Raw genomic sequence first — 24,820 nt, 5'->3', positions numbered from 1 at the left:
GGGGATGGCAAACTAAGGCCTGTGACCCTCCATCTGGTTTTGTAAACAAATCGTACTGAACTGCAACCTTACCCATTTGTTTACAAATTGTTTAAGGCTCCTTTATGCTATGGCTGATTGAGTAGTTGCCACAGAGACTGTAGGGCCCATAAAACCTAAAATATTACTATCTGGCTCTTTATAGAAAAGATTTGCTGACCTTTGGCCAGTGAGCTAATAGGGCAAAATGAGAATGCGCTCACTGGCATTTGAAAGTCCTGAAGCAAACAAGTGGGAAACAAAGCATTACTGTTTCTAGAAGAGAGATAAGACGATAAGATTCTCTGATTTATAAAATGAAGATGTTAAATATTAGACATAAGGGCCCCTTACAGCTCTTTTTTTTTTTTAACTTGTTAAGCTGTATTTGAAGCTCTGTGATAAATAAATTGAATTTAAAAGAACAACTAGTTACTACTATAACCCAGACCTGTCTGAGCTGTTTCTGGTGTTTGGTGATTATGAATTAAACCACTAAAAATATTTTCAGATTTTTGCACTGATATATATCATTTATTTGGGTAAAGAGAATACCTAGGAGAAAGACTGCTGGGTCATATGGTTAAAGTAGATGTTTATAAGAAACTGTTTTCCATGGTGGCGATACTATTATAGCATTTCCATCAGTACGTAGGAGAATTCAAGGTGCTCTGCATGCTCGTATCTTTGTCCGTATTCGGTAATGTCAGGATTTTTGTTTTTGTTTTTTGAAGTATTTTAACAGGTATATAGTAGTACTGCATTGTGATTTTAATTTGCATTTCTTAATGACTAATGATTTTGAGCATATTTTCTCATGCTTATTTGTCATCTGTATATCTTCCTTACTGAAGTGCATATTCAAATATTTTGCCCATTTTTTTGTCCATTTTTAAAATTAGATTGTTAGAGTTTTCATAGTTCCTTATATTTCTAGTTACCAAGTCCTTTAACATGTGATTATCTCATATTAATCATATTAATCATAATAAATATTATCTCAGTCTGTGGCTTATTTTTTCATTTTCTGAAATGTCTTCAAAGAATAGAAATGTTAATATTTTATATTTTATGTTTTTTTATGTCATTTAAGAAATCTTTGCCTGGCCCCAGGCCACAAAGATTTTCTCCCATGTTTTTTTTTTTTCCTAGAAGTTTTATAGTTTTAGGTTTTATGTTATGGTGTATGATTCATTTTGAGTTGAGTTTCTACAATAGTGAAAGGAATTAGTTTATTTGTTGTTTTTTACATACGGATATCCACTTTCATGCATTGGAGAAAGAAATGGCAACCCACTCCAGTGTTCTTGCCTGGAAAATCCCAGGGACAGGGGAGCCTGATGGGCTGCCGTCTATGGGGTTGCACAGAGTCGGACACGACTGAAGCGACTTAGCAGCAGCAGCAGCAGCATCCACTGGTTCTAGCATCATTTGTTGACAAACTATTCCTTTTCCATTGACTTCTCTTGGCATCTTTGTTCAAAATTAACTGCAAACTGTGGATTTATTTCTTCACTCTCTATTCTGTTCCATTGATCTGGTGTCAATCCTATCACCAGTACAATGTTGTCTTAATTATTATGGCTTTCTAGTAGCTCTTAAAATCAGGGAGTGCAAGTCTTCTAACTACACTTTCTTTTTCATAAATTGCTCTAGCTTTTCTTAATCTTTTTCTTTCCTACATAGATTTCACAGTCAGATTATTGACTTCTACCCAAAAGCCTACTGGGATCTACAGGATTGTGTATTGAATATACAGAGCAATTTGGAGAGAATTAACATTGTGACACTTCTGAGTCTTGAGTATATGAGCATGGTATATTTTCATTTATTTAGGTCTACTTTGATTTCTCTCATCAATGTTTTATAGCTTTCAGCATATAAATCTTACATATATTTTGCTACATTTATCACCAAATATTTCATGGTTTAAGATTCTCTTATTAATGGTATAGGTTGTAAGTTTTGATTTCCAATTGTCCATCACTAGCTTACAGAAAAATAATTAATGCCTATACTCTGTAATCTTACTAAAATCACTCATTAAATCTAGTAGCTTTTTGGGTAAAATCTTTGGGGTTTTCTACCAAATATATCATACTGTCTATGAGTAAAGATAGTCTTATTTCTTCTAATCTAAATACACTTAAATTCTTTTTCTTGCCATATCACACTGGCTAGATTCAACAATACACTGCTAATTAGAAATTGCAAGAATAGACCATCTTTGCCTTATTCCCAATCTTAGGAATAAAGAAGTCAGTATTTCACGGCTGCTGCTGCTGCTAAGTTGCTTTAGTTGTTTCCGACTCTGTGCGACCCCATAGATGGCAGCCCACCAGACTCCTCTGTCCCTGGGATTCTCCAGGCAAAAATACTGGAGTGGGTTGTCATTTCCTTCTCCCAGTATTTCACTGCTGCTGCTGCTGCTAAGTCGCTTCAGTAGTGTCCGACTCTGTGCGACCCCATAGACGGCAGCCCACCAGACTCCCCTGTCCCTGGGATTCTCCAAGAACACTGGAGTGGGCTGCCATTTCCTTCTCCGATGCATGAAAGTGAAAAGTGAAAGTGAGGTCGCTCAGTCGTGCCTGACTCTTAGTGAACCTTGGACTTAGTGAACCTAGGAGCCTACCAGGCTCCTCCATCCATGGGATTTTCCAGGCAAGAGTACTGGAGTGGGTTGCCATTGCCTTTCACTATTAAGTATTAAATCCTTTATCAGGTTTAGAAAGTTCCCTTCTACTCTGGGTTTCCTCAGAGTTTTCATCATAAATAGTTAATAGATTTTGTCAATGATTTTTTTCTTTCTACATCTACTGAAATGATCTTTTTTATTTATCTGTTGCTGTGGTAAATTTTACATCTTAATGTTGCATTCAAAATCAGCCTAGCAATCCTGAAATAAGCTCTGCTCGGTCATGATGTATTCACTCTTTTTATTTATTGCTGAATTTACTTTGTTAATATTTTTAAGGATTTGTATATTTATGTTCATGAGAAACATCAGTCTGTAGTTGTTTGTGTAGAACTGATATTATTTCACTTTTAAATGTTTGATAGATTTTACCAGTGAATTTTACCTAGAATTTTCTCCATGGGATTTTGTTTATTAATTTATATAATTTTTAATTCAAGGATAATTGCTTTACAGAATTTTGTTGTTTTCTGTCAAACCTCAACATGAATCAGCTGTAGGTATACATATGTCCCCTCCCTCTTGAATCTCCTTCCTATCTCCCTCCCCATCCCACCCCTCTAGGTTGATACAGAGCCCCTGTTTGGGTTCCCAGAGACATACAGCAAATTCCTATTGGCTCTCTATTTTACATATAGTAATGTAAGTTTACATGTTACTCTCTCCGTACATCACACCCTCTCCTCTCCTCTCCCCATGTCCATAAGTCTGTTCTCTGTGTCTGTTTCTCCACTGCTGCCCTGCAGATAAATTCTTGGTATCATCTTTCTAAATTCCATATATATGCATTAGTATACGATATTTATCTTTCTCTTTCTGACTTATTTCACTCTGTATAATAGGCTCTAGGTTCATCCACTTCATTAGAACTGACTCATATGTTCCTTTTATGGCTGAGTAATATTTCATTGTGTATATGTACCACAACTTCTTTATCCATTCATCTGTCAGTGGACATCTACGTTGCTTCCATGTTCTAGCTACAGTAAACAGTGCTACAGTGAACATTGGGGTACATGTGTCTTTTTCAATTTTGCTTTCCTCAGAGTATATGCCTAGGAGTGGGATTGTTGGGTCATGTGGTGGTTTTATTCCTAGTTTTTTAAGGAATCTCCCTACCGTCTTCCATAGTGGCTGTATCAATTTACATTCCCACCAACACTGCAAGAGGTTTCTCTTTTCTCCACACCATCTCCAGCATTTATTGTTTGTAGACTTTTTGATGATGGCCATTCTGACCTGTGTGAGGTGATATCTCATTGTAGTTTTGATTTGCATTTCTCTAATAACGGGCGATGTCGAGCATCTTTTCATGTGTTTGCTAGCCATCTGTATGTCTTCTTTGGAGAAATGTCTATTCAGGTCTTTTTCCCACTTTTTGATTAGGTTGTTTGTTTTTCTGGTATTGAGTTGTACAAGCTGCTTGTACATTTTTGGAATTAATCCTTTAGTTAGTTGTTTCATTTGCTACTATTTTCTCCCATTCTGAGGGTTGTCTTTTCACTTTGTTTATAGTTTCCTTTGCTGTGCAAAAGTTTTTAAGTTTAATTAGGTCCCACTTGTATATTTTTGGTTTTATTTCTATTACTCTAGGTGGTGGGTCATAGAGGATCTTGCTTTCATTTATGTCGTTGAGTGTCCTGCCTATGTTTTCCTCTAAGAGTTTTATAGTTTATGGTCTTACATTTAGGTCTTTAACCCATTTTGAGTTTATCTTTGTGTATGGTGTTAGGAAGTGTTCTGATTTCCTCCTTTTACATGTAGCTGTTTCTTCATGGGATTTTTAACTACAAATTCAATTTCTGTTCTTTTTAATAATTTTGTTTACTTCCTTATTTTTGGCTGTGCCGGATTTCTGTTGCTGCATGGGCTTCTCTCTAACTGCAGCAAGCAGGGGCTTCTCTCTAGCTACGGCGTGTGTGCTTCTCACTGTGGTGGCTCCCCTTGTTGTGGAGCTGGGTGCTAGGCTGCATGGGCTTCAGTAGCTGCAGCACATAGGTTCAGCAGGGCTCCCAGGCTCTTCAGACCACAGGTTCAACAGCTGGCTTAGTTGCTCTGTAGTAGCATGTGGGATCTTCCCAGATCAGGGGTCAAACCCAAGTCTCCCACGTTGGCAGGTGGGTTCTTTACCACTGAGCCACCAGGGAAGTCCCTTTTAATGGATATGAGACTATCCAGGTTATATGGTTCTTCCTCAGAAAGCTTTGGTAGTTTATAGCTTTCAAAGAATTTATCCATTTCATCACTAAATTTAGTGAAATTAAGTTGATCATAACAATCCCTTATTGTTCATTTAATATCTGAGGACCTCCAGTGATATATAACCTCTTTCATTCCTTATACTGTTAATTTGCTTTTTCTCTCTTTTTTCTCTTGATCAGTCTGGAGAGTCTTATCAACTCTACTAAATTTTTCAAAGAACCAGCTTTTTATTTCACTGATTTTTTTTCTCTATTGTTTCCTATTTTTAATTTCATGAATTTATGCTTTTATCTTATTTCCTTCCTTCTGCTTATTTTGGATTTAATTTTTTTCTACTTTTCACTAGCTTAGATCACTGATTGCTTTAAATAAATATTAAATAAAATCAAATAATAAATATTAAAAGTAATAAATATTAATGTTAAATATTAAAAATTAATATTAAATATTAAATAAGTCTTTCTTTATCAAGTGCTTACAGCAGAAAAAAAAAATTCCCTCCAAGCACTGACTTAGCTGCAACCCACAGATTTTGATACACTGTATTTTCATTTTTACTTATTTCAAAATATTTTCTAAGTTCTTCTGTGACTCATGAGTTATTTAGAAGTGTTTTTACTTAATTTGCAAATACCTGTGAATTTTCCAGACATGTTTCTGTTTCTAGTTCAATTTTCTTGTGGTCAAAAAACATACTTTGTACTATTTCAATCTTTTAAATATGTTGAGATTTATTTTACGGCACCAAATATAGTCTATCTTGGTGAATATCTCATGTGCACCTGAAAGGAGTATGTATTCTGCAGGCATTTAAGTGGAAAGTTTTATAATCTAATCTAATATTAATTAGATCAAGCTGCTTGATGTTATTCTTCTGACTTTCTATTTATTCCATTAGTTACTGAGAAAGGAAGTTGAAATCTCCATGCACATAGACATGCTTGCATACAAACATACATATGATCATCTTCCATATTCATGGGTTCCAAAACTGAGGAGTCAACCAACCATGGATCAAAAATTCTCACTTAAACAATTTCTGATGCAAAGCCCTGAACGTAACACCCACAGATAAGGAGGCCCGCCATTTTACACAAGGGACTTGAACATCTGCAGACTTTGGTATCTGTGGGTGTTCTGGAAGCAAGTTCCTACAGATACTGAGGGACAACTGTACGTACTACACACAAACATACACAGTGTGATGATCAAAATGAAATACAAATTATATTTTAAGCTTTTCCCCCACATTTTGAAAGCACTGAAGTTTCACTATAGAGAAATTTTTAAATTCAATGAAGCAATCAACCCACTACCCAAGTTGGTTTGACTCTTTATTCTCATCTGAATGAAAACATACCTAAAGTGTATCAATATGCCAGGTTTCCTGGCCCTATCCACCACCTCAGATCCACAGTTAAACAACAGGTTGGAGGGCCTGGCTTTTTGCCCAATCTTCAGAGATCATCAGACATTCACTTTTCACACTTTTACTAAACTGAGATAAAATCTCTTCTAAAATTCCTGGCTTTGTGATACTATCTAGATCTCTAAAGACTTTTCCAAGCTTAAGAATCTTAAAAACTATTTTTCTTCCTATAAGACACCAGTGTAAACTGAGGGCAGCTCCTATATGATAAGATTCTGCCATCTAAAATCATATTTTATCACTATATAAATAGTAAATAATATTAAAGATAGGATCAAAATAGAATTTAAAGCAAATAATAAAATTTAAGTTCAATATCAATATATACATGATTAAATCAAGCCTAAGAAGTTCACACATTCAGTGTGCCTACTATGTGTTAGGCACTATTCCTGGTACTGAGAATAAAGCCATGAACAAAGAAGACAGAGTCCCTATAACCACACGATGGGCGGTGGGGACACACAGATAATAAACATAAAAAATATATAATGCTAGAGGGTGAAAACTATGATGGAGGAACATAAAGCATAATAAGAGAGAGAGACACAAGTAGTGTGATTAATACTAATATGGTCAGGGAAGTTCTCACTTAACAAGACAATAGGAGACAATAAATCATATGGATATAGTGGAGGAATATTTCAGGCTAAGGAACAGCAAACACTTACTGGGACAGGAATGTTTGTGGACATGTTTGAGTAAACACAAACAGGAGACCCCAGTTCTATTCCTGGGATGGGAAGATCCACTGGAGAAGGGATAGGATAAAAAAAGAAAGAAAAAAAAGAAGGGATAGGCTAACCACTCTAGTATTCTTGGACTTCCCTTGTGGCTCAGCTAGTAAAGAATCTACCTGCAATGTGGGAGACCTAGGTTAGATCCCTGGACTGGAAAGATCCCCTGGAGAAGGGAAAGACTACCCACTCCAGAATTCTGGCCTGGAGAATTCCATGGGCTGTATAGTCCATGGGGTGGCAAAGAGACGGACGCGACTGAGCAACTTTCACTTTCACTTTGAGTGAATACAAAGAGGCATAAGACTGCTAATTTGAAAGGTACGATGAACCAAAAGACAACACACTTTTTAACGTGTTTTGTTCCATACGAAGCCACCTATTCAAAGTACAATATAAAAGTTTAAAAGTTTATGGTTTTCCATTTAGACAAGCTAAGTAGGCTAGGAAAAGTCAGACATTTCTTAAAGGAAGTATTTTTCAAAAGCTTTCTAAAACCAATACTGATTTGTCAGAAAAACCAATACCATACTGTGTTATATAAAAATATGTTGTATTCTGCATTTACCTCTAAACAGAAAAACAAAGGCAAAGACAGAGGAATGTGGAGATGCTAAGCACCCATTCTTTCCGAAGGCTCTATAAAAACAAACAGAAGCAGAGGCCCTTTCTCACTCAGAAAAGTAACAACCGGAGAAAAACCTGAAATGCATTAGTCTATAATTACAATAGAACAATAACAAATACAACTTTTAAAAAGTGAATTTTCATATTTTACATAAGATTAAATCAGGCAACAGTATGAATTAATGAAATAAACATATACACTTAACTTTTCCACTCAATCCACTCTATAAAATATTTTTTAATTCCCTATTCTCCTTGACCAGGAAATATACAGTTTGAATTTGTCCCTTTATGTAACTGTAACAAAATTTAAAAGATAAACATCATCCAAGATAACTTTTACAGCACTTGCTTCACCAGGAATTATACCATATAATCCAAAATATGAATTTAAAAGCCATTAAAACATGCAGAACTTTCTGAATGCCACATTTTCTCCCTCAACTCCTTGTTTTGGTTTATAAATCTCAAAGGCTATGTGATAGTTTCCACTAATGCTACATATTCCTATGTTACCAAGATCCAAGGTTTTAATTTTCCAAACAAATCTAAAAATTATAAAATCATTACTAAATTTTATCTCAGTTTAAGGAATTTTCCTATCTTCTGTTCAGATGACACATGGCTAAAATTTAAAAGCCTGACAGTACTAAATGCTGGCGAGACTTCAGAACAAGTTGTCCTCTCCCACACACTACTGATGGGAATATAACTTATTGCTCTTGTAGCTTACCCACCACAAACTCTTACAATACATCTCATCTTCAGATTTCCTGGTCCACTATTAAAAGTCATGCCAAAAGTAAGTTTTCAAGTTTTCCTTACTTACACTTTCATTACTATCGCTCCCAATGTTCATACCCTAAGAATCAATCTCTGGCTTTTGAAGCAAACCAATTCCTACAGCATACAAAACAGCACTGAACACAATAACAATATTTAAACCTTAAAAATTTATAAAACTGATGAATACTGTCATTTAAAAAAAGGTATATAGATATGGGCGATTTCATGGAGTTTTAATTCTTATTACTTACCTCAGCATAACAAAAGTAATATAAAAACATCACAAAGAGTAAACAATGAGAGAGAAGAAAAGGACTGACTATAGGAACTTTGGAAAATAATATTTAAATCTGCTCTAGGCTCAAGTTATGAAAAAGATAAAACAATCTCAACAGATAAACAAATTTTAGAAGATGGCAGTATTTGCTATAGCAACCAGACTGTGTTATCCTTTTTGGTCATCTGTTTTATACTTCTTTCTAATTATATTTTTGATATTATAAATTAGTGAACTTCATATAAAAGAAAGGAAAAAAAGAAAAAGAAAAACTTACTGGGATTGAAAATTCCTCAGCCAAATACTTCAAAGAGGCTGCTTCTCTAGCCAAGAACTTGTTCCTTTCTCTCACATTGCCCTGAAGCTGTGTATCAAACTCCTTTCTTACCACAGAAGCAACAGAGTCAATAATCACAAGTTTAACTCCTTTTGAAATAATTTCTTCTTCCAAGGATTCAATCCTGTAAAAGCAGAATATATAAGATAGTGGATGACTTCAAGGTATAATTCTTAAAAATAGAGCAATGCAAAGGTTAACCAACTGTAAAACAACAAATTACTCTTCTCTAAGTTACAGTAGTTAGTGCAGATATTCTCAATAAACATAACTTATTTTCCAGCTCTTCCATACATATTGCATTCTTTTGTAAATAGGCCAAAATATTTTCCTGTAGATTTATTCCTTGGTTTTTTCATGATATTGCTAAAGCTCCAGTTTTAGAGCAAAACTACTTGCAGTGGATAGTCTCCAAAATGGCCCCCACTTATTCCCATCTCCCGGTATTCACATCCCTATGGAGTCCCCTTCCCAACTGTACCAGGGTTCGTCTGTGGACCAAATGACAAAACGATGGTGCATCATTGCTGAGAGATAGGCTTCCGTCTTGGGATCTTTCTCATTTGCCCACTCTCAGAGCACTCGCTCTGGGGAAGGCAAGATACCACTGTGGACCAGAAATGCTACCTGCCACATGAGTAAACAAATGATGTTGAGGCCATCAAGCCATCAGCTACTGAAGCTGTGCACCATGAGGGAATTCAGGATGGAGAAAAGCAAGATACTGGCTCTAGACAGTTAAGGTGCATAGCAAAGGAATGATTTCAATGAGCCCAGACTCTTGCATCTTCCCACACACAGAAACATGCTAAATTCTTTAACTCAATATGTCTGATCTGGGGACTTCCATCGTGGTCCAGAGGCTAAGACTCCATACTCCCAATGCATGGGGCCCAGGTTCAATCCCTGGTCAGGGAACTAGATCCCACAGGCCACAACTATAGATCCCTTGTGAACCTGCATGTTGCAAGGAAGATCCCATGTGTTGAAACTAGCAACTAAGACCTGCTACAGCCAAATAAATATATATATATTTTTAAAAGATGTCTGGTTTTTCTTTAATTAACAGTAATCTTTTGATATTCTGACTACCTGGTTTTTTGTTGCAGAAACTCCTATATCCTGGTTCCTCCCTTACATCCTTAGAGTAGTCCCTCAGGGCTATCAGAGAGGCTGCCCCCTAAGCTGAAGTCCTCAGTATGACCACTGAATAAAACATAATTCTCAACTTTTAAGTTGTGCACTTTTTTGCATAAACAACATATTGTAAGAAGCCCTATGGAAAGGCTCACATGGTGAGAAATGGAGACCTCTGGCTAGAATCCAGGAAGAAATGGAAGTCTCCCAACAACTACATGAGTGATCCTGGAATTCTCCAAGGTCTCCCAGCCTCAAGTGACCCTTGAGATGACTACAGCCCTGCCCAACAGCTTAACTGCAAGTTCTTGAGCAACTTTGAGCCAGAAATACCCAATTAAGCTATTCCCAGATAACTAACCCTCAAAAACTAGGTGAGATAAATAGATTATTTTAAGCTGCTAAATTCTGGGGTAATTTGTTAACAGAACAGTAGATATTTAATATACAACTTAATTAGTCAAATCTAAAACATTTTATTCATTTAATTTTTTTTCATTTTTAAAGAAATACTTCAACCAATAGGCTGTGGTAAATAAAGAACACTGAAATGATTTTTCTCTTAATCCTAATATGTAGGGACTTTTTTTCACTCAGAAGCTAAAAACATGAAGAACAAAAGAATAAATCTTCAAACTATTACTAACATGCCAAAATCTAAAACAGCATACCTTTGTAGAACTTCATCACAGCTGAGTTCCCGATAAAGATGAACTTTACTGCTTGTCAAAAGTAATTTTTCTTCAGTGTCAAAATATCTGGGAAAACGAGATTCTGCTATCTCAACTAGTCTGTGAAGGGAAAAAATAGCACAAGCAACAGTAGTTAATATCTTCTGCCATTTGCAGCAACATGGATGGACGTGCAAAGCATTATGCTAAGTGAAATAAGTTAGAGACAAACACTGTATGGTGTCACGTACACGTGGAATCTAAAACATACATAACCATCTGGTGAATACGACAAAAAAGCAGCAGACTCACAGATATGGAGAACAACTATTGGTTACTAGTGGGGAGTGGGGAGGGATAGTACAGGGGTGGAAGAGTTGAAGATACCAACTATTGGGTGTAAGACAGGCTCAAGGATGTATTGTACAATACAGGGAATATACCCAATATTCTGTAATAACTATAAATGGATAGTAACCTTTAAAATTGTAATAAAAATTTTAAATAAGTCAAATTTTAAGATCACACTCAGTTCAGTTCAGTCGCTCAGTCGTGTCCGACTCTTTGCAATCCCATGAATCGCAGCACGCCAGGCCTCCCTGTCCATCACCAACTCCTGGAGTTCACCCAGACTCACGTCCATTGAGTCAGTGATGCCATCCAGCCATCTCATCGTTTGTCATCCCCTTTTCCTCCTGCCCCCCAATCCCTCCCAGCATCAGAGTCTTTTCCAAGGAGTCAACTCTTCTCATGAGGTGGCCAAAGTACTGGAGTTTCAGCTTTAGCATCATTCCTTCCAAAGAAATCCCAGGGCTTATCTCCTTCAGAATGGACTGGTTGGATCTCCTTGCAGTCCAAGGGACTCTCAAGAGTCTTCTCCAACACCAAAGTTCAAAAGCATCAATTCTTCTGCGCTCAGCCTTCTTCACAGTCCAACTCTCACATCCATACATGACCACAGGAAAAACCATAGCCTTGACTAGACGAAACTTTGTTGGCAAAGTAATGTCTTTGCTTTTCAATATGCTATCTAGGCTGGTCATAACTTTCCTTCCAAGGAGTAAGCGTCTTTTAATTTCATGGCTGCAGTCACCATCTGCAGTGATTTTGGAGCCCAAAAAAATAAAGTCTGACACTGTCTCCACTGTTTCCCCATCTATTTCCCATGAAGTGATGGGACCGGATGCCATGATCTTCGTTTTCTGAATGTTGAGCTTTAAGCCAACTTTTTCACTCTCCACTTTCACCTTCATCAAGAGGCTTTTTAGTTCCTCTTCACTTTCTGCCACAAGGGTGGTGTCATCTGCATATCTGAGGTTATTGATATTTCTCCCGGCAATCTTGATTCCAGCTTGTGCTTCTTCCAGTCCAGCATTTCTCATGATGTACTCTGCATATAAGTTAAATAAGCAGGGTGACAATATACAGCCTTGACGTACTCGTTTTCCTATTTGGAACCAGTCTGTTGTTCCATGTCCAGTTCTAACTGTTGCTTCCTGACCTGCATACAGATTTCTCAAGAGGCAGATCAGGTGGTCTGGTATTCCCATCTCTTTCAGAATTTTCCACAGTTTATTGTGATCCACACAGTCAAAGGCTTTGGCATAGTCAATAAAGCAGAAATAGATGTTTTTCTGGAACTCTCTTGCTTTTTCCATGATCCAGCAGATGTTGGCAATTTGATCTCTGGTTACACTACAAAACCTCTAATGACTTTTATTTAGGAAACTCATAAGCCACAAGTAATACTAGAAAAAAAGTCTTATCAATACAGCAGGTATAAGCAAAATGGCTTTGTATATGATTTTGGAATGGAAGCCCTTCTTTATAATTCCTAAAAGATTACCAGTCAGAGCATGAGCCCAGCAAGGGCTTTCAGATCTCATCTAGTGCTGAGAAAGCAGTATCTCTGAGGTTTAATACAAAAATGTTATTATAAATGACCATCTGACTCCCACCTATAAGATGTGTTTAGTAAATTAAGAAAAGGGCTTTCAATTTCATGAATGAAATATATATTTGAATATTATTCTAATAATCAGATATCAGTAAATCTCCATGTCTCAGACCAGAAAAATATGATTTATCAATGAAAGCTTAATACATACTAAATAAATGCTATCCAATTGCTCCTTTGTAAACGGGATGCTATTTTCTAAACATATGGATGCTATCCACATTGCCTTTGTGCTTAGTCGTCACGTCTGATTCTTTGAGATCCCATAGACTGTAGCCCCGGAGAAGGCAATGGCACCCCACTCCAGTACTCTTGCCTGGAAAATCCCATGGACGGAGGAGCCTGGAAGGCTGCAGTCCATGGGGTCGCTGAGGGTTGGACACGACTAAGCAACTTTACTTTCACTTTTCACTCTCATGCATTGGAGAAGGAAATGGCAACCCACTCCAGTGTTCTTACCTGGAGAATCCCAGGGACAGGGGAGCCTGGTGGGCTGCTGTCTATCGGGTCACATAGAGTCGGACATGACTGAAGTGACTTAGCAGCAGCAGCAGACTGTAGCCAACCAGGCTCCTATGTTCGTGGAATTCTTCAGGCAAGAATAATGGAGTGGGTGGCCATTCCCTTCTCCAGGAGTTCTTCCTGACCAAAGGATCAAATACGGATCTCCTGCATTGCAGGCCTATTCTTTATAGTCCGAACCACGAGAGCAGCCCATCATTTCCTTCAGAAAAAAAAAAAAAAAACTATTTTCTAAATACTGAATTCCCACCTCAAAGCTAGATCAAATACATGGGGTAGGCTGAGCATTAGAGGTGACATGTTGAAACAGATGCAACTTTACCATTAATAATATAAGACATGGAGTAATACTAGAAATTTCAGATATTTCTGGTTAAAAATGTAAATCTTTGAGTAACTGTCTCTGTCTCTGATAGTCAGCAGCCCCAAAACTTAATCATCCAAGGGTGACTGGGAGGAATGACTGTAAACACTAAAACCATCCTATATTTTATGTCCCATTTAATGATACAAAAGTATAAAAAACACTTTTCATTTCTAAATAGTGAGTTCCAAGAAAAGGTCCAACTCTCATATATCCACACATGACCACTGGAAAAACCAGACTTTGATGGACCTTTGTCGGCAAAGTAATGTCTCTGCTTTTTAAAATGCTGTCTAGGTTGGTCATAGCTTTTCTTCCAAGGAGCAAGCATCTTTTAATTTCATGGCTGCAATCACCAACTGCAGTGATTTTGGAGCCCAAAAAAATAAAGTCTCTCATTGTTTCCATTGTTTCCCCATCTATTTGCCATGAAGTGATGGGAACCAGATGCCATGATCTTCATTTTTTGAATGCTGAGTTTTAAGCCAGCTTCTTCACTCTCCTCTCACTTTCATCAAGGCGCTCTTTAGTTCCTCTTCACTTTCTGTCATAAAGGTGGTGTCATCTGCATATCTGAGATTAGTGATATTTCTCCTGGCAACCCCAATTCCAGCTTGAGAATCAGGATCCATCAAAGTGAGAACAAGACGGATCAAATGACCATTCAGGAGAAGTACTTGAGAGAGGTAGGCATAGGGATTGGACAAATAATGAGGTAAGTGATGAAAGCAGGAAGAAATGAGATGACACAGGCAAAGGTGGAACAGGCAGATTTTAACAGCTTGGGGAAAACGTTCAAATTTCTTGATTAGAAAAACTATTTGCTGAGTTAAGTGCTAGTCAGAGAAGTCAGCTAAAAAGCTCTGATCCTTGGAGTCTACTGCTTTTCAACAGGATAGTGATGGTGACATCTGCAGGAAACAGGGAGGGTTTTTTTTAATATTTGGATCTTCAACTGATTAGAAACCGGACTGAGAGTACCTAATGAGATGAGAGTACTTAACTCATTGGTGGCAACAACTGAACAGCTGACAGACAACAATAATTTCCTGCCTCTAACACTAGGCTCGATTTTAACTAGTGGCTGGAGTAGTGAAAGACTCTGGACTCACTTCTGCTCTCTTGTTGCATGTAGGCCCCTCAGAAGCAGGATGGTCAGTGTGTGGACATGAACTATATGGACATCACAGTTAACCACACTAAGCAACAGTATCTTATGGTTATTCACATACCAATATGCTGTTGTTTTCCTATAAGCTTCTCCACATGTTTACTTTAGAAAAATGTATCTAAAATACATATAAATCAAACACCAAATATAAATGTAATATTCTGTAGGCCTCACATTAATCTAGGACAATCTTTATTACAAAGGTCTTTTTGGTTACAGCAAGCAAAAGATCTTATCTTTTCCTCCCGGACATTAATTACAAAAAATTTGAAAGCAATGCCATCTAGTGGATGTCTTTTTTATAAAAAGCATTCTTTCCAAAAGGTGCACTTAATATTCATTCATTCAACCAATATTTGAGGACCTATCATATGCCTGGTAGCTCAGTCGGTAAAGAATCTGCCTACAATGCAGGAGACCCAGGTTCAATCACTGGGTGGGGAAGACCCAATGAAGAAAGAAATGGCAGCCCACTCCAGCATTCTTGCCTGGAAAGTCCTATGGACAGAGGAGTCTGAGAGGCTACAGTCAATGGGGTCACAAAGTGTTGGACACAACTCAGTGACTAAACCATCACCACTATATGCCAGGTACCATTCTAGGTGCTAAGGATACAACAGTGAACAAAAACAACAAAACAAAAAAATCCTTCCCTCATGGAACTTACATGCTACTGAGAAAGACAAATAAATATATATGGCAGATGATAAGTGCTTTAAAGAAAAGTGAGTCAGGATCAGAGAACACATTGTAACAGAAGGAAGTAAGGGCTATTTCATGGAAGGTAGTCGGGGAAAGCCTCTTTAATAAACTGACATTTGAGCTAAAGTTTAAAGGAGATGAGAAAATGAACCATATGGCTATCCAGTGAAACAGCACACAGGAAGAAAGAATTACAGCAAGTGCACAAGTCCACTCTTTTGTGAGAAGATACCTAGTGTGCTGGAGGAATAAACAAGGGGGCTAATGTAGTAGCTGAAACACAGAAACCAGGAGGCAGAATAAAATGAAATAAGGTCAAAGAGACAGCCAGGGGCCAAAGACACAAAAGATTTTTATGTTTGCGGGTGTTTTGTTTTGTTTTTGTTTTTAGATTTTATTCACTAAGATAGGAAACCTACGATCACGATTGACACGATATGACATATTTTTAAATAATTTTATTTATTTATTTTTGGCTGTGCTGGGTTTTGGTTGCTGCGCACGGGCTTTTCTCTAACTTCTCTCCAGGTACAGTGCGCAGGCTTCTCTTTATGGTGGCTTCTCTTATTGCGGAGCACAGTCTCTAGGGTGTGTGGGCTCACACAGTTGCACCTCCCGGGCTCTAGACTGCAGGCTCAGTGGTTGTGGTGCACAGGTTTAGTTGTTCTGCTGCATGTGGGATCTTCCTGGACTGTGTCTCCCACATTGGCAGGTGGATTCTTATCCACGGAGCCACAAGGAAAACCCTGACTTCTTTTTTTTTTTTTTTTTTTGAAGAATCACTCTAGCTACCAAATGGAGAATAGGACACAGAGGGGCAAGGGTGACAGCAAGATCAGCTAGTGCAGTCATCCCGATAAGAGATGATGACTTGACCGAGAGAACAGCTCAGGTAATTAGTAACACTGTATTCAAGATAAGGTCTAGTCAAGGCTATGGTTTTTCCAGTGGTCATGTATGGATGTGAGAGTTGGACTGTGAAGAAAGCTGAGTCCCGAAGAATTGATGCTTTTGAACTGTGGTGTTGGAGAAGACTCTTGAGAGTCCCTTGGACTGCAAGGAGATCCAACCAGTCCATTCTAAAGGAGATCAGCCCTGGGATTTCTTTGGAAGGAATGATGCTGAAGCTGAAACTCTAATACTTTGGCCACCTCATGCAAAGAGTTGACTCATTGGAAAAGACTCTGATGCTGGGAGGGATTGGGGGCAGGAGGAGAAGGGGACGACAGAGGATGAGATGACTGGATGGCATCACCAACTCGATGGATAAGAGTTTGGGTGAACTCCGGGAGTTGGTGATGGACAGGGAGGCCTGGCGTGCTGCAATTCATGGGGTCGCAAAGAGTCAGACACAACTGAGCGACTGAACTGAACTGAACTGAAAGTGAAGAAGACTGGATTCAGATCAAGGTTTTTATTAGTTTCCCCTGTTACTTCACAGCTCTCATATAAAAAGAGAATTAAAAGCTTTACATTAGTGACCACATGCCAATTTGAAACAAAACACAAGCTTAATGTTAAAAAAAAAAAAAAGCTTTTCAAAATTCTAGTTGAAATCTAGCATAATAAATGTGCTGAAATATGTTTATGGTTTCTCAAAGCTTCTTGCACACATGTAATACTTTCCTGTTCATTAATTCAGTATGTACTTGCTCAGTACTGTGGTATTACGAAGTATAATAATGTGAACCTATTAATTCCTTACAGATTCCAGAATATTCCAAAGTTTTGTTTTAGTGATAATAAGTACTTATGAATAATTTTTATTTTCTATCACAGAAATCGTCAGGATCTCCCTCACCACTAATTTACCTGGATTCACAAGTGATAGGAGAGCTGGAAGTGAACCAATAAAAACCTAATCAGACTCAAGAAGCCATCTCATAAACTGGTAAAAGGGAATTTATCTCCCTTACTGTTTGTCTCCTGGATCAAAGATCCTGGATTTGTCAGTCAGTCAGTCAGTTCAGTCGCTCAGTCGTGTCCGACTCTTTGCAACCCCATGAACCACAGTACTCCAGGCCTCCCTGTCCATCACCAACTCCCGGAGTTCACCCAAACCCATGTCCATTGAGTTGGTGATTCCATCCAACCATCTCATCCTCTGTCGTCCCCTTGTCTTCCTGCCCTCAATCTTTCCCAGCATCAGGGTCTTCTCAAATGAGTCAGCTCTTTGCATCAGGTGGCCAAAGTATTGGAGTTTAGGCTTCAATATCAGTCCTTCCAATGAATACCCAGGACTGATCTCCTTTAGGATGGACTGGTTGGATCTCCTTGCAGTCCAAGGGACTCTCAAGAGTCTTCTCCAACACCACAGTTCAAAATCATCAGTTCTTCCGCACTCAGCTTTCTTTATAGTCCAACTCTCACATCCATACATGACCACTGGAAAAACCATAGCCTTGACTAGACGGATCTTTGTTGGCAAAGTAATGTCTCTGCTTTTTAATATGCTATCTAGGTTGGTCATAACTTTCCTTCCAAGGAGTAAGCATTTTTTAATTTCAATGCTGCAATCACCATCTGCAGTGATTTTGGAGCCCCCAAAAATAAAGTCAGCCACTGTTTCCACTGTTTCCCCATTTACTTGCCATGAAGTGATGGGACCAGATGCCATGATCTTAGTTTTCTGAATGTTGAGCTTTAAGCAACTTTTTCACTCTCCTCTTTCACTTTCATACTAACTATCAAGTAGGTAGATGGTCCTAAGACTACACTGCCATTGCCATCAGAATCAGCCAAAGTCAAGCTATCACTACCACTACATGTTGCTCCCTCTTTCACTGGTTCAGAAAAACTGATGTTCTGAGTAGTTTGGTAGGAATTAAAGGGCACTAATGGTAGAGTCAGAGAAGGCAATAGCATCCCACTCCAGTACTCTTGCCTGGAAAATCCCATGGGCAGAGGAGCCTGGTAGGCTGCCATCTATGGGGCCGCACAGAGTCGGACACGACTGAAGTGACTTAGCAGCAGCAGCAGCAGCAATGGTAAAGCACCCAGTACCCTCAGAAGTGACTTGCACCCTAAGTAGAAAACTTCCTTCAGATCTAAGCTTGGCCATTGCTTCCACATGGTACCAACACAACATATACCTCTCCTTTGCATACTTAGTTATAATAGTTATAATTTTACATTTTTGTGATTAGTTGATTGTCTTCGTCCCCTATTGCACTACATCTTTCTTCTTGGTTTTCAAGCTCTTCTGATTTCATGACAACTCAGGAATGTCCACTTCTGCCTCTTACAGTTCCAGTTCTATATCCCTCCTCCCCAAGTCGCCACCTTCCAGGGCCCTGAATTCAGCTTCCCCAGATCTCCGGCTTCCCCAGATCCTTCAGCCTTTCTCACACACAGATCCACTTGCAGTCCTAAGACCTGGGTTTATTCTCCTTTATCCACTTTATTTCTCACAAAGTTTTATTTCAAAAATCACTATTACTACTTACCATTCATATTACCTTCCTTTTTTATTATTAACCTCCAGCTCCATCTTTTCTTCTAATTATCCCCAATAGGGACAATATAGTATTTATTCAATATATGTATACTGGAATTTTCATGGCTGCCAAAATTTCCATAGACAGGTCACTAATCTATTTATCCATATTCTCAAGGTGTATATAGTATATAGCATCTAAAACTATATCAGACCCTAATCAGAAATCCAATAGGTAAAACAAATAAACAGACTTTTCCTGAATCAATCAGAAGAAGGGGATTCAGAATTCTGCCGCATTCCCCTCTCCCCAAGGCAGTCCCTAAGTACCTGAGGGTTTAGCACCAGACTATAGTATTATCTGGGCTTCCCTGATAGCTCAGTTGGTAAAGAATCCTCCTGCAATGCAGGAGACACCGGTTTAATTCCTGGGTCAGGAAAATCCACTAGAGAAGGGATAGGCTACCCACTCCAGCATTCTTGGGCTTCCCTTGTGGCTCAGCTGGTAAAGAATCCACCTGCAATATGGGAGACCTGGGTTTGATCCCTGGGTTGGGAAGATTCCCTGGAGAAGGGAAAGGCTACCCACTCCAGTATTCTGGCCTGGAAAATTCCCTGGACTGCATACTCCATGGGGTTGCAAAGAGTCGGACACAACCGAGCGACTTTGATTTTCATACTATTATCTAATTATTAACAGTATGGAAATATAATTGCAGTCTGTGATGAACATGTATGATTAACATACTGCTCAAAGTCATATAAAAATAAGCTAGCTAGTGCACTGTTGTAAAAAATATATATAACTAATCATCCCAATTCATTCCAAAGTGCTTTTACGTACATCACCCACAAGGGTTTCTTTTTTTTAAATAAATTAAAAAATTTTTACTTTTATTTATTCTTTTTCATTCTATTTATTGTTTTCTTCCTCCTTCTTGATAAAAAGATATTCAGCAATTTATTGATAGAAAATATTTTCCACTTACCCTAAATTCCCTAGATGTGAATCCTTTAATCTCCCATCATATTAATCCTTCAATTTACTTTCTCATTTGCCTTTTTCCAACAAGTTGTTTGTAAACACAAAATGGAGAGAGTGCTCCATATAGAGACATACAGAAAGCTAAAAATATTCCTTTTTCAGTCTTATTTTTCCTGCTTTATATCTTTTCCAAGTCTATAAACTATCCCAGCTGTGGCAGACACTGTTAATTACCCACCAATATCCATTTCCACTTCTTGCCTGCAATGTGGGAACCTCAATTTCACTCAGGCAGTAATGTTAACCAGCCCCATCAGACTTGTTACAAATATTTCTCCCCTGATTTTTCCCTCCTCCTTTGCATGCAAGGGTGACCAACTGAGAAATCTGGAGAAGGATTCCAAAGCATGAAAAGAAAATCAGCAGAGAAGAAGAGGCAGCTATTCTGAAAAATATACTTTCCTGATTAAGATATAATGGCTCTTTCTCATCTCACTGACTGGAACACAGAATGGATATAATGCCGAAAATGTACCAGCCCTAGGTCTCTACCACCACTGAGAAGCAGAACCACTGCCAGCAACTCAGGTCTTCCTGCTATGAGAGAAAAAATAAACCTCTTGTTGTTTAAGCCACTATTCTTTGGGTATTCAACTGCTTGCAGGAGAAAGCTTTCCTGACCTACCTTTCCCAGCAACACCAAACAGGGATCAAACACTCTTGTAATAGCACAAATGAAACATGACCAAGCAGGACAGAGCTGGTGCCACTCTGTAACCCACTATGTCCAACTCCAGAAGGCACTATAAGAACACAAGTCTGACATCTATACAAAAGAGCACCAGGACCTTTGATTCGATCTGACCCTAGCACTAGATGACTACACTTTTCAAGCCTTGTGAAGAATAGACTAGAAAAGTAAAAACAATATAAATTTCAATCCTTGTCTTCAAATAACCTTCATAAGTTCCTTGTGAGTTAGGAAACATTATTAAGTGACTGAAATCACTTCAGCAGTGTCCAACTCTTTGTGATCCTATGGACTATAGCCCACCAGGCTCCTCTGTCCATGGGATTCTCCAGGAAGAATACTGGAGTGGGTTGCCATTTCTTTCTCTAGGGGATCTTCCCAACCCAGGGATCGAACCCACATCTCTTATGTCTCCTGCATTGGCAGGTGGGTTCTTTACCACCACCACCACCTGGAAGCCCCTATAAACTGGTCATTGGATCTGAAACCTTGATCACTTTCTGATTTGATTATTCTTCCATCAGGAAGTACCAAAATGGCTGGTTGCCTTGTGATGTCAGCATGCTTTTCTGTTTATGAACCATTTTTATTCACACTTCTGACACCAAATGTGTAGGTTTTCTATACTAAGCAATTTTCCAGTTCCCTATGGACACTAACTGTGTGTCCTGCAAGTCAGTTCAATTCTAATACTAACTACTAGGAGTTAACTCAGACCCCATAGATTAAAGGCTCAGACTCACAAGACTGCCCCGACCTCAGACATCAATCACAAGTCCCAGACCTCTGTTACTTCACACCAACCAGCAATAAATTGAGAGCACCACCTGCCCCCAACACCTCAACAGGTTCACCAACCCAGAAGCTCTACAAACTCTATCAATTAGAGAGTTTTGGAAGATTCCATTACATGGGCATGATTGAAATGCTGATTGATCCAATTCTAGTCCTTCTTCCCTGCTCAGAGACTGGGGAGGTAGGACTGAAAGTTCAAACCTATAATTACATGACAGATTCCTCTGGCAATCAGGTCCATTTGGATGCAATCTAGAGGGCCATCAAGAGTCATCTCATTAGCATAAATCAATTATGGTTGGAAAGGGGGTAATTATGAATACAAATGATGCTTCTTTCAGTTCTATCACTCAGGAAATTTCAAAAGTTTTAGAAGTTCTTTTGACAGGAACCAGGATGACTACAAAACACATATTTATTATATCACAATATTCAGTGCCTAGATCCATTAGATTTTTAGGGTTTATAATTTGGTGATATTCTATTATTTCTTCTTCATTTATTGTCTATAAAAAAGACATATTTGCTACTTAGTATGGAGAAGGAAATGGCAACCCACTCCAGTGCTCTTGCCTGGAGAATCCCAAAGATGGCAGAGCCTCGTGGGCTGCCGTCTATGGAGTCGCACAGAGTCGGACACGACTGAAGCGACTTAGTAGCAGCAGCAGCTACTTAGTAATATTTATATAGAAAACAGAATAAATGCTTAATTTCCCTTTTTATAAAAACTAATTTTCAAAATAATAAGTTGCATCTCCAGAATTCTCCAAGGATGATCAATTTGTTGCTTTTCATTCTTAATATTACAGACTCATGAATTTAAATATATTTCATGTATCTTAGTCTACTTCTATTATTGTTCTATTGGTAATTAATTTGTTTCATCTTTGGCTAGTGTGAGCTCCTCAGGTTGATTCTTAAGTCCTTCTGATACTCCTGTAAGTAGTCTTCGATAGCTCTCTTGATATCTGATGTTTCAGATTCAACTTATAAACCTCCTAATACTGATTGAACTTCAGATCAAATAAATCTTTTGCCTCTTACTAAAAAACAAAAACCTTCTGCTCCATACCTAGAATTGGCCATTCCCCTATGGAACCCTAGTTCCTTTTAGTAGGAAATGGTATCTGGATTCCATGATCTGAGAGTAACACTTGTCAATTCCCTCATTTATCAAACATTTTCTGAGTAGCCAGTATGTGCCACTTGTAGGATTTGGCTTTGAAGATACAAAGATGTAACACAAACTTAAACAGCTGACAAACCAGTGGTATATACTTAGGAAGAAAAGATTATCAAGAAGTGTGCTGCTGCTGCTAAGTTGCTTCAGTCGTGTCCAACTCTGTGCGACCCCATAGACGGCAGCCCACTAGGCTCCTCTGTCCCTGGGATTCTCCAGGCAAGAATACTGGAGTGGACTGCATTTCCTTCTCCAATGCATGAAAGTGAAAAGTGAAAGAGAAGTCACTCAGTCATGCCCATGCTTAGCGACCCCATGGACTGCAGCCTATCAGGCTCCTCCGTCCATGGGATTTTCCAGGCAAGAATACTGGAGTGGGGTGCCATTTGTAGAACAAAGCAAACAAGCTCTAGGCAAAATTTGGAATTTACCTGGTCAGGGAATACACTTTGATCTTTGTAGTACTCTTAGAGAAAAATAAGGAAGATTCATTGTGATACAATTAGAGAAAGACTCAAAGAACTATACCTATACTACACCTTGGCTGAGAAAACAGAATTGAATCAGTTTCCAGATGTATAAAGCACTCCTGTTTATGAATGTCTATCAGAGTAGCAGAAGAGGAGACCAGACTTATCTTCAGATTTACAGAATTACATAAATGACTGAATACCTTTCTCACAGAATGTTAAAACAAAGGTCCTTGCCAAATTAAGGAAATCTTTTCTTTCTAAGCATGCATATACTTACTATCAGTATTTCCTGCATTTAATACCACATTATTTCAAAGATTAAAGTAAAATAATGTTCAATAAAAAATGTTTTGAAAATTGCAATTTTTTTCACTCACAAATATTTTACTTCCAACTAGAAATTACTTACAAAACACTTTACATTTTGTCTTTCTTATTAATCTTCCCTCTTCTCCATTTTCTACTTACATTTCTCCCTCTGTTTCTTAAACTTGTTTCTTCCTGACTTTGTGAAAAACACAGCTTATCCAGAAACTCCCTTTAAACCATAACAAAGGGATAGAAAAGGCAAAAAGAAAATGTTTCCTGGAGAGTTAGGGACTTTAGGAAGGTTAAGACCTCTGTATAGCACAGTGAACTCTGCTCAATGTTATGTGCCAGCCTAGATGGGAGCCGGGCTTGAAGGAGAATGGATACATGGATAAGTATGTCTGAGTCCCTTTAATATTCACCTGAAACTACCACAACATTGTTAATTGGCTATACATCAAATTAAAACAAAAAGTTTAAAGTGTGAAAAAAAGAATACGCTTCCTGTGTCAATTTTAAAAAGAAAATTCCTTTAAACCTGTATCTATTAACAATATATTCTCAAAAGTAAATATTAATCTGTTTGTAAATATTTTATGCTGTATATGTTACAAAAATAAAGCATTATAATAGAAAATAAAATCTCCTACCTTTCAGCACTAAATGCTGACTCTGTGTCAATGTACACAACAGCTCCTTCTAATCCTCCCATGTTGGTAGGTAATGTAGCCAAAATGCTCATCATTATACAAAACTGAGTTTTTCCACAACCTGGGGGACCTGTAATCTAAAAAAATAAGAAGAAAAAAATATTATTTGTATAAACATCACAATCTAGTTAAAGCAAAACCCTTTTAAGAACTTGCCACAGTTCAACTAACCTGGGTTCCCAAAGGGAACACTGTTAATACAACTCTTAAGGGTTCCCTGATAGCTCAGTCGGTCAAGAATCCGCCTGCAATGCAGGACACCCAGTCCAATTCCTGGGTTGGGAAGATCTACTGGAGAAGAGATAGGCTACCCATTCCAGTATTCTTGGGCTTCCCTTATGGCTCAGCTGGTAAAGAATTCGCCTGCAATGCGGGAGACCTGGGTTCAATCCCTGGGTTGGGAAGATCCCCTGGAGAAGGGAAAGGCTGCCCATTCCTGTATTCTGGCCTAGAGAATTCCATGGACTTTATAGTCCATGGGGTCACAAAGAGTCGGACATGACTGAGTGACTTTCACTTTCACTATATATATATAATAAAAGAACTTCT

The 24,820-nt window shown here is 38.3% G+C and overlaps 1 protein-coding gene across 7 annotated transcripts in view; it reads right to left on the bottom strand.

Annotated features, from left to right (window-relative positions):
• Positions 1–24,820, bottom strand: part of RAD51B (RAD51 paralog B) — a 619,901-nt gene that overhangs the window by 565,505 nt on the left and 29,576 nt on the right. For all 7 annotated transcript variants that reach the window (XM_070796749.1, XM_070796748.1, XM_070796746.1 and 4 more), the window contains 3 exons: positions 24,212–24,348; positions 10,917–11,036; positions 9,049–9,232 (listed from right to left, as the gene is read on the bottom strand). In XM_070796749.1, the coding sequence (XP_070652850.1) occupies positions 9,049–9,232; positions 10,917–11,036; positions 24,212–24,348 (441 nt within the window). The remainder of the gene's footprint in view (positions 1–9,048; positions 9,233–10,916; positions 11,037–24,211; positions 24,349–24,820) is intronic.

The sequence above is a fragment of the Bos indicus genome, chromosome 10 (genome assembly GCF_029378745.1).
Source record: "Bos indicus isolate NIAB-ARS_2022 breed Sahiwal x Tharparkar chromosome 10, NIAB-ARS_B.indTharparkar_mat_pri_1.0, whole genome shotgun sequence".
Lineage (NCBI taxonomy): Eukaryota > Metazoa > Chordata > Mammalia > Artiodactyla > Bovidae > Bos > Bos indicus.
The sequence above is the reverse complement of the archived record's forward strand: the minus strand, read 5'-3'. Positions and strand labels throughout refer to the sequence as shown.